Source organism: Acanthochromis polyacanthus, chromosome 1 (assembly GCF_021347895.1).
Source record: "Acanthochromis polyacanthus isolate Apoly-LR-REF ecotype Palm Island chromosome 1, KAUST_Apoly_ChrSc, whole genome shotgun sequence".
Classification (NCBI taxonomy): domain Eukaryota; kingdom Metazoa; phylum Chordata; class Actinopteri; family Pomacentridae; genus Acanthochromis; species Acanthochromis polyacanthus.
Window position 1 is genome coordinate 38,810,454 of NC_067113.1, and position 10,399 is coordinate 38,820,852.

Sequence of the window (10,399 nt, forward strand, 5' to 3'; positions counted from 1 at the left end):
TTTTGTGTTGAATAATCACCTTGTGGTCCTTTAGGTGTAGCAAATATAGCCAGGGCTGCTACGTGTCTGCTGCTGCTGCCGTCTGATTCTGAACCATCATCAGGGTCACAATCCAGCTCCTCCATTGATGCGTCTAAAGTTATACATTAAAATAGAGTCAATACCTTTAACCAACATTAGATTTATTTTAAAAAAAATACAATTTTATAATGTGGCATAAATTGCAGACATTTAACAAAGACACAATAAAAACTGCACAGAATTCATCACCATCAGTGTAGTCATTTACATCAGGTAATTTAGTCATTTCATTCACCCAACTATGACAGAACAACAAATAAACAATACTATATGGTGGAAATACAAGTGCATCACTTTCATGTCTGTACTTTCACCTGGAGGTTGATGGTTGCTGCTCTGGCCCTGGATGTTTGGCTCAACAACACCCTGGCTGCATTTTTGGAGCAGTCAGTCCGACCTGTACTGACTCTGCTCTGATCTACTGACTTCTTCTTAACAAAAAAGTACTGTAGCCTATGTCTCCTCTCCATTTCATCGTCTGTCAAACATATCACAAAAAAAATATTGTTTACTTAATTCTGCTCAACTTCAGTTTAAGTAGTTGAAAAGTAACTGGAATGTTGAATGAATTAACACAGAACAAAAACGTGGATAACCTGACTTAATTGTCTGTCTGGTTTAGCTAAAGATAGCACAGTTCACTACAGACAGCTTGCAGTGTTTACTAACACAAGCGTCAACATCGGTATGCGCGCGCAGACCCGGTGTAGAAAGACAATGGACAGCCGAAACTTATTGTTAAGAAATCATACCTTGACGAGCTCTCACCTGCCGATCGTACCTGTTACTTAAACAAGTTGACACTTAGTACAGGTATGCAACTACCGGACCCGTACTCATTGCCGCAACAAGAGTGCTTAAGGGATATGAGGCGATGGCCTAACATTCAGTGGCCGGACATCTATTTATATTTAATCAGCTCGCCAAGCGTTTACACGAAAGAGAATTTAAAGTCATACATATTCCTTGATGCTGTTAATTTCGTGCTTTGCGGTCACGTACAAGAACTCACATACCATCCAGTATCAGAAACGTGGTGTGAGTGTACACATTACCTGTCAATTTTGTTCTTAGCTTTGGTGCTGTTGGCACTGTCACGCCTGTGAGGAAATACCGAAGGCACGAAATCAGGACTGTCTGATGGACGCTGAGGGACAGCGCCTGTCCCTGACTTCACACACACTCTGAGGTGCCCTTTATGCAGAGGAATATGTATGTTCTGAAGTTGATATATACTGTAAATATTATACTGTGTTTGCATCTGAAACATTACATGCCTTAAGTTTGGTCCTTTGTCCCCCACTGATCCTCCAAACTGGAGGTTTGTTGGCTGTCATCAGGTAATGATTATACTGATTATTGATCAGCTGAAACACAGGCTGATTTGGAGAGCTGACAGAACTGGAAATGTCGCTGTTGACAGTGCAGATACTGAGTAGAGAGGCCACTGTTGTTGCAGTTTTACTGTATAAATGTGTTTTATTTTAATTTGTTGAATAAAATGTATACACAGTGTGACAGAACTCTGTTCCATCTTTGTAAGATAAATTGTAACAACTCCTTTCCCACCTATTGTTCAGGCAGGTGCCATCTTTTTCCAGGGAAACTCATTTGATTGCATTCAGTGTTCAAAGATCCAAAGATGTCTCTGTAAATGTACAGAAAATCTCTGAGTCAGACTTGTCATGCTGATCCAATTGTAAAATGTTTCAATACATTTTAATTTTGTGTATGCAATTCAAGCATTTTTTCATTGCATCAAAATGTCATTGAACAGCGATATTTTTCAAAGCATATATATGAAATTCCAGTATTGTCACATCACTAGTGCACTGGCCTTGGAACTTTAAAGTATTAAAATGAAATAAGTGGTGAAAAGTAATATGTTGAAGCAAGGTCGCAGTTTCAACGTTGATTCACCTTTCAAAATCAAAACATAATTCAACATTGATTCAACCTCGAGGCATGACCAAAATTCACCTATGCTGAAAGGTGTAACATTAAAACAACGTTGTTTCATCTTTCAAAATCAAAACACAATCCAACGGTGATTCAACCATGATCCATGACGTTGGTTCAGTGTTGAATAAACGTTGAAATGCCAGCTGGGAATCGTCAGATGCACGACCTGTTAAAATTGTATTTATTATAATTATTAAAGTCCCGTAAAACAAAATAACAAGGCTAAGTCAACAAACATATTCATGGCAGTAATGACAAAACACCCTATTATCGCTCACATGCACGATAATGACATAAAGCACTATCCACGGGATCTTTTCTCTACATATCTAATTTTTATATTGGGTGATGTAACATTTCCATGATTTTAAAGGATTTTACAAATATAAATCAAAATTGAATGACCGTTTACCTGAAATGAAATGTGCACTGCAAAGCTAGCCTAGCCACGCTACACCCATGTTTCTGACGGCACAAGGGTCTAGGGAAGCTCGACAGGGAGGGAGGCGGGCTAAAAGGTTGTCTATCAAATCACTCTGCAGCAAATGGGTAGGTATACAACCAATCAACGCAACGAATAGGCTGACGTAGTTCCGAGAGCACCGGCGGATTGTGGCTAAGTCCCGTTAGCTTCCCAACCAGCGGAGCCACGGAGCCAACTGGTATATTAAGGATTTGCCATATCCCGTTGGCATAAGTCCAAATACGTCTTTCTTCTCAATGAAACACTTCAGTGCCGTCCTTTGTTTATCTTTCAAGTTGAATTTTAGCTTCAAATCTTTAAGGGCTGTGGCCAAAGCCGAGTCGAAAGATAACTGTTTATTGTGCGCCGGTTGTTTCTGTCAGAATCGTCGCGCCTCTGTCGTCACTTAGTTACGCCCGCCTTCTGACTCTACACTTCATGGTGATTGGTCCGGCCAGTTTTAGGAGCATCCAGCCTCGAGCCTTATGGAGGGTAACTAGACCCACCCTGGCAGAGAATTAAATTCGTTGCCGTGGGTTGTCTAGCGCTGCTAGGCTACTGCAAAGCCGCATTCTTTATTTGTGCCTCCGATCAGTTATCCCGGTTGATCGCACGTAGCCACTCACATCTGTACATCTGCAGACGTTTGCGTTTCTTAGGAGGACGTGGTGGGTTTCGGGGTCAGACATTTTTAAATGCCCCGGTGCAGTGCGCAGCAGTCTGTAACTAGCAACCTGTGACAGGACCGTGCAGGCAGGCAAACAAAGACGCAGACGCTGGCTTCTGAGGTCTATCCGCTGTATGTCACGTCGGGGCCTCACTACGTATAGGTTCTACTAAGATGAAATTGGCTGTCCTTAATATTTCCTGGGACGCAACAATTAATTGTCAAATAAAGGACGATTTTACGGGACGGGTGGCAACCCTACCTCCAGGTACTGAATAAAATTTTAAATGAGGGTTGTCTGTACTGCGATTCTGACAGCCGACAGCACAACAAGAAGGCATATTTAGTGTAATATGTGTATATAAAAACACTCGAGCTTGCAATATCAGGCATTGGCCAGGTAAACAGGCTTTGTTTTGCACCGGGTGTGCATGGTCACCTGCCTAATTAAAGGGGAACTTCGCTACTTTTCGCTAGCCAAGCTGCTAGCTGAGCTGCTAAGCTGCCTGCCTAGCTAAATACTGGAGCTATGTCGAAAATTAATTTCTCCATCACTCACATGTATGAAATTACATATGGAAACAGACCCCAGGTTGAAAAAACCAAAGTTCCGCTTGAAGTATGCATACATCATGTGAAAGGGGTCTATTAGCTAGTTAGCATTAACAAACACATTTTCAGTTCACAGGTTTTCACACTTCAGCCACGAATTTAGGAGGCAAGTAGATTTTAACAGTAGTTTGCACAGATGTTTACCAAACTACATGCAATTCAATCGCCATTTAACCGCCAGCAGCAGATTCCTAGAAGTCTTGCCATCATCAGGCTGCTCTCGGCAGCTACAGTGAGGCTGACCATCCGGTCATAGCCGTCTAACCTGGATGCTCACATCTCTGAAACCGAGTGAATTTTTAATGAGGCTTTATCTGGATAAATTGACCACATGTTTGACACTTACACAACTACTTTCTCACCTAAAATAATCTGAAAACTACATCTTGTGTCATACTAACCGTAGAATTGCCAAAAAAAAATTCTGTTACCTCTGAATGCTTTCTCCTCAGACTTTCCCGCTGGTCTGCGCGAAGTCCGTTTTGGGTTTTTTGGCTCCCCAAGTCAGCTCTTGTCTGGTGGGATGCAACCTTTCTATGGGATGTAGCTGGTGCAAAGGTGCATTCAGTTGCGGTTGGACAACGAAGTTGTGTTCAGAAGCGTTGGAAATCGGAGTTTCGGTAATGTAAATTTTCAACGTGTCTGTGTAGGTTCTCATTCATCCAGGTCATGGTTATCCAAAGTAGTTTAAATCAATCCACTGGACTTTAAGAAAGTTCCTTGAAGACGTTTCACCTCTCATTCAAGAGGCTTCTTCAGTTTTGGTGGTGGTTGGTGTTGCCTCAGCTTTTAAACCTCTGTCAGGTGTGTCCAGGGCTATTATTCCAACGACCAATACAAAGACTCGTCTGGCTACTCAACGATGGTCGTTGTGAGTATCAGTGGGGGTCGTTGAAATGCGTCACTGAGCCCTTGTGTTCTAATAGTGGTCATTAGCATGAGTCTGCTGAGTAGTTCTTTTGGGGAGTTTTGAAAGGACCTGATTGCAAATCGGCAAAAGATGATGTCGCAGACCCCCCCCCCCCCGTTCGGAGATGGCTTCTCTACTTTGGATGGATGACTACATGGATGACTTCTTTCACTCATCTCTCAAACCATCTGTCCTCCCTGTCCAAAATCTCAACATTGGTGTCCTGAAACGAGTGGTCTTCTTCCTTAAGGTGAAGGAAGACTGCCAAATCCTGTCCTGAGGAAATGGCTCTCCTGTGTTGAGCCATGCGCTTGTTACGTAGCTGTTTGGTTTCCCCTATGTAGAGATCTGAGCATTCCTCATTGCATTTAACTGCATACACCAGGTTGCTCTTCTGGCTGTGTGGTGTGGGGTCTTTTGGGTGGACCAGTCTTTGCCTGAGGGTGTTATTTGGCTTAAAAAAAGACAGGGATCTTGTGTTTGTTGAAAATCCTCCTCAGTTTTTCAGACACACCAGACACATATGAGATCACTATATTGTTGCGCCTGCTCTCCTTCTCTTCCATCTTCACTGGTTGTTCTCGTTCCTGGATCTTGTGTGAGCCTTCACAAAGGTCCAGTCAGAGTATCCACAAGTTGGGGCACTGAAAATTCTCAGCCAGAACACTTAAAGTGAGTCATGGGTGGGTCTTTCATCAAGATAATGACCAGCATATGGCCAAGGAGGAGTGGCTCTAGAAGAAGCCCATTAAGGTCATGGAGTGGCCTCACCAGTCTACAGACATTAATCCTATAGAAAATCTATTGAGGAAGCTTCATTTTCGAAGCAGCAGCCTTAGAACCATAAAGATCTGGAAAGAATCTGCAAAAAGGAGTGGTCTAAAATACCTCCTGGGATGTGACCAACTACAAGAAACGTCTGACATGAGCGGTTGTGAACAAAGCTTACTCTACGAAGTCCACATGTTCCTCCAGTTCCTGACAAATAATTGTGCAGTAATTCATAAATACCAGAAAAGTTCAACAGTATCTTTATTCCAAATAAAATTAGAATGTAGTTGCAGTAACCAAACTAACTTCCTTTAACTTAAAATACTTAAAGTGCAGTGTCTCCAAATGAATTCAGTTACTATTACTCATCCTTACTAAGACAGTTTGGAACAAAGTCAAAGTAATTCAGTGAAATCAAACAATAAGTCCTCCTTCATGAAGGTTTTAACGTTCAGTTGTTGTTGAAACTCATTTAAAGAGCTGCTAAAGACATGTTTCTGTTCCCATCTGTTTTACATGAAACAGCAAAAAAAATAAAAACAGCTTCATTAATTGATATCTATGAATAATAATAAGAATAAATGTACAATTGACTTTGAATAAAATAAATAGCTTCCTTTCTTTTCTTTATAACATTACTGATTTTTAACTTTGTTTTTAATATATCTTTTAATTTTTGTGCTTCTGTATTTTTTTAGTTAAAAATTAATATATATTTCTTTTACATGAAGAACACTCATTTATAAAAATGTGTACAAATTCAAGTCCAACAGAAAACCAGGAGTGTGAACTTAAGTTTCAGCGATAAACAAACTATTCCATTCCATATAGATCATATTCCATATAAATAGCATGAAACTATGCTGTTCATTATTGATAATTACACTAAATATAAGTTCTTATCTGCAAATATGTACATACTGTAAATATTATCTTTTTATTCTTATCTAGATTTTCTTTAACTATCATTACATTTTCCTTCGGTTTTTGACCCTTTAGTTGATATAATCAGTGAATTTTGTGTTTGTTTTCGTCTTTATCTGTCAGCTGTTCGGTTTGATTTTTCCGCTCCAATCAGCGAGCTTCACGTCACGTGAAACCAGAGGACCAATCAGAGCCCAGATCTTGCCGGCGCTGTGTATAAACGCAGCGCAGCTCGGAGGAACGCTTCATATTCTCTGTGAAGAAAGAAAGAAAGAAAGAAAGCTGAACCATGGCCAGAACCAAGCAGACGGCTCGTAAGTCCACCGGAGGAAAAGCTCCCAGGAAGCAGCTGGCCACCAAGGCTGCCCGTAAGAGCGCCCCGGCCACCGGCGGCGTCAAGAAGCCTCACCGTTACCGGCCCGGCACCGTGGCTCTGAGGGAGATCCGCCGCTACCAGAAATCCACGGAGCTGCTGATCCGTAAGCTGCCCTTCCAGCGCCTCGTCAGAGAGATCGCTCAGGACTTCAAGACCGACCTGCGCTTCCAGAGCTCGGCCGTCATGGCTCTGCAGGAGTCCAGCGAGGCTTACCTGGTCGGCCTGTTCGAGGACACCAACCTGTGCGCCATCCACGCCAAGAGGGTCACCATCATGCCCAAAGACATCCAGCTGGCCCGCCGCATCCGTGGAGAGAGAGCTTAGATTCAGTCTAACTGAACCCACAACCAACGGCTCTTTTAAGAGCCACTAAGTCTCTAAACGGCTCTCATCCTGCTCAATACTATTAAGTCAATTAACCTCATCTATTCTATTAAAGTCATACTACACCTATAAGTAAAATACGAACTGGGTTGTTTCAAGGGAATGCCATCACATATCTACATATAGATCTATTTTGCATTGACAATATTACAAATATCAAAGTGTCTTTGAGTATCAACAGTTTAGAGTAATTGCTGCTGATTTGAACAGTAAGTTCTCTGGTGTTACTGGTAGTAAACAATATAACTCATTCATTCCTTCAGTTTGTGACTCTTGAGTTGATTTAATCAGTGAATTTTGTGTTTCTCTTCCTTTGTTTTCATCTTTGTCAGCTGTTGATTTTGAATGTGTCTATCTAGTCTGCCTACAAAATGGAATTTTACAGTCGTTTTGGGGTCTAAATATATCAATGTATTTAGCAAGCATCTAATAAACACTCCACTTTGTCAAATGAGAATGGCACGAACATCAAGTGTTATGGGTTGTTTTATTGACAGGAACAAATGGGAAATAAGTAAGTGATAAATATGCCTGAAGTCCCAAAAAATACTAAGAATTTTACCATTTCAAAATCGTTAAGTCAAATGCTGATCTAAACCATCCGTTGCAACCAAAGACAAAAACTATCCTAGGAAGCAAAATACAAGTTCATCAAATGTTGTCCAAGATTTATACACACACAAAATTGCACCAGCAATACCATCTATTTACTGTTCTATAGTACTGCATACCCAGATCAAATTATAGATACCTATGGTGAAAATGATATACTAACTTCATAGTAGCTTCATAGGTACATATTTTACTGCATAACCAGATCAAGTTACACTTAAATATATTTAAGTTTACATTAACAACATGTGATAATACAGTGAACATGACCATTTCTGCTCTCTAGGGGTGTAGGAGGCTCTTAAAAGAGCCGTTGGGTTGATCGTTGTGGTCGGGTCCGTCTAACCGCCGAAGCCGTACAGAGTGCGGCCCTGCCTCTTGAGAGCGTACACCACGTCCATGGCGGTCACAGTCTTCCTCTTGGCGTGCTCGGTATAGGTGACGGCATCACGGATGACGTTCTCCAAGAACACCTTCAACACACCGCGAGTCTCTTCGTAGATCAAACCGGAGATACGCTTGACACCACCGCGGCGAGCCAGACGGCGGATAGCTGGCTTGGTGATTCCCTGGATGTTATCGCGAAGGACTTTACGGTGCCGCTTGGCGCCTCCTTTACCGAGTCCTTTTCCTCCTTTGCCTCTTCCGCTCATCTTGTGGATTGCTTCTCTCGAAACTGGTATCGGAGCCGCTGAGAGCAGCCGGCTTTATAGTCACACAGTGGATGTGATTGAAGACAGGCAGCCAGAGAGTGACGTCACCGCTCTCGTTTGAAAGCGGCGCAATGCGGACGTGATAGAGGACAGCCTGCCGCCACTTTTCAAACTGGAGACGTTAGAAGAGTAAAAAAAAAAACGTCTAAAAATCTGACAAATAAAAGTATGTGATAATGAACTTAAAATCACATCACAGCTGCTCTGCCTTTATGTTCGGCGTTTATTTCAATATTTAATTTGATATCTTTCATACTTTTCTTACAAAGTAAAACACTTCTTTCCAATAATACTGACAGTAAAATAACATCAGTATTTGTTAAATGTAAATATTTACAAACATTTTACATTATATATTTATATGCATAACATAGTATGGTTTATTTTAATTGTGTTTATATATTCTTTACTAGATTTGTGCAACCTGTATAACCTATAATCTGTATATATTTCATATTTATTCATATATATTTAGGATCAAGTTTTCAGTGAAGGTGTGTGGCTCTGAAAAGAGCCTTTGAGGGTTGTTGTGCTTCCGGGTCTTTACTTGGCTTTGCTAGCCTTCTCGGTCTTCTTGGGCAGCAGCACCGCCTGGATGTTGGGCAGCACGCCACCCTGAGCGATGGTTACTCTGCCCAGCAGCTTGTTGAGCTCCTCGTCGTTGCGGACAGCCAGCTGCAAGTGACGGGGGATGATGCGGGTCTTCTTGTTGTCTCTGGCGGCGTTTCCAGCCAGCTCCAGGATCTCGGCGGTCAGGTACTCCAGCACAGCCGCCAGGTAGACGGGAGCTCCGGCACCGACACGCTCCGCATAGTTTCCCTTCCTTAGCAGCCTGTGGACACGGCCGACGGGGAACTGGAGTCCGGCCCTGGAGGAGCGGCTCTTGGCCTTGGCTCTGGACTTTCCGCTCTTTCCTCCTCTTCCAGACATGTTTATGTATTAGCTCGTCTGTTGAGTACCGTCATAGTTTTATAAAGAACAGTAGCGACCGTCAGCGTAGTCCTCGTTATATAGCCACACTGCAGCTCCGAGCTGCTCGCTCATTGGTCCGATTGAGCTGCAGTGCGATCGTCCAATCAGGACGAATTTATAAAGTTACCCTAGATATTACGTGACTTCCGCCTTGCTGGTTTGTTTGGTTTACAAAATAAGACATGACGGAAATGGAAAATAATCGCAGCACCTAAAAACAAACGGATTGTTCATTCATTGAATACAATAAATTTTAATATCGAATCATATTTTAAAACTAATTCAAACAAATCAGGTGCTTCTAAAAAAGAATGGGAAAATAATTATCTAAAAAAACTAACAGAATAATACTTTTGGGGAAGTTTGTTGTCATGGTTTTAAAATTGACAGATGTGTGCAGTTGTGCTTTTATGTGTAGTAAATGCAGAATAAATCCACAGGACATCAAGCATTACCTGATCACTAAAATGATTTGAATGAAGACTTTTGGACCTGGTTAATAGAAATTATGTTTGGTTGCGTCTTCAGAACTTCATAATTTTTATTTATTTTAAAATTGTCTGTCGTGTGTTATTGCTAAAGGTGGTCAGCAAACCTTCTCACATAAAGAAAGGCTTGTATTTGGTCTTGGTTGCATTTAGGAGTAATGTCAAATAACATTTTTATTTCTACACTTGTCAAATTTTGCCACTAAACTCTCAGATTTTCTTTTGGTGTTCACCGATCTAAACAACTTAGCTAATTACAAATCTAAGCTATAGTAATATAAAACACATGGTTTGAATTGTGTTCCATCTTTATAAAATGCCTTCGTAACTTTCGCACTTTTTTGGAACAAAAGTTTGCATTATTTAATTAGACAGAAAGCAAAACATGGTTTGAAACTGGAAGGACCTGAAACAAGAATCAGTCTAAAACCACTTCAAAACCAGTCCAACACCTATGACTACTT

At 41.4% G+C, this 10,399-nt stretch overlaps 3 protein-coding genes across 3 annotated transcripts; 1 reads left to right on the forward strand and 2 right to left on the reverse strand.

Moving 5' to 3' along the window:
* The first annotated feature begins 6,589 nt into the window (after positions 1 to 6,589).
* LOC110963745 (histone H3-like) lies at positions 6,590 to 7,589 on the forward strand. The gene has a single exon (XM_051959946.1). It carries the CDS (start codon positions 6,680 to 6,682, stop codon positions 7,088 to 7,090), a length of 411 nt encoding a protein of 136 aa, XP_051815906.1. The 5' UTR covers positions 6,590 to 6,679; the 3' UTR covers positions 7,091 to 7,589.
* A 29-nt stretch (positions 7,590 to 7,618) lies between these two features.
* On the reverse strand, positions 7,619 to 8,543 carry LOC127537543 (histone H4). The gene has a single exon (XM_051960149.1). It carries the CDS (start codon positions 8,413 to 8,415, stop codon positions 8,104 to 8,106), a length of 312 nt encoding a protein of 103 aa, XP_051816109.1. The 5' UTR covers positions 8,416 to 8,543; the 3' UTR covers positions 7,619 to 8,103.
* A 311-nt stretch (positions 8,544 to 8,854) lies between these two features.
* Positions 8,855 to 9,471, reverse strand: LOC110963743 (histone H2A type 1-C). Its single transcript, XM_022212214.2, has one exon. The coding sequence runs from the start codon at positions 9,403 to 9,405 to the stop codon at positions 9,019 to 9,021; it is 387 nt and encodes a 128-aa protein (XP_022067906.2). The 5' UTR covers positions 9,406 to 9,471; the 3' UTR covers positions 8,855 to 9,018.
* Between the last annotated feature and the right edge of the window lie 928 nt (positions 9,472 to 10,399).

Bases quoted from the DNA above. Each gene is read 5' to 3' on its own strand.
- LOC110963745 (XM_051959946.1), top strand. From the start codon at position 6,680: ATGGCCAGAACCAAGCAGACGGCTCGTAAGTCCACCGGAGGAAAAGCT.
- LOC110963743 (XM_022212214.2), bottom strand. From the start codon at position 9,405: ATGTCTGGAAGAGGAGGAAAGAGCGGAAAGTCCAGAGCCAAGGCCAAG.
- LOC127537543 (XM_051960149.1), bottom strand. From the start codon at position 8,415: ATGAGCGGAAGAGGCAAAGGAGGAAAAGGACTCGGTAAAGGAGGCGCC.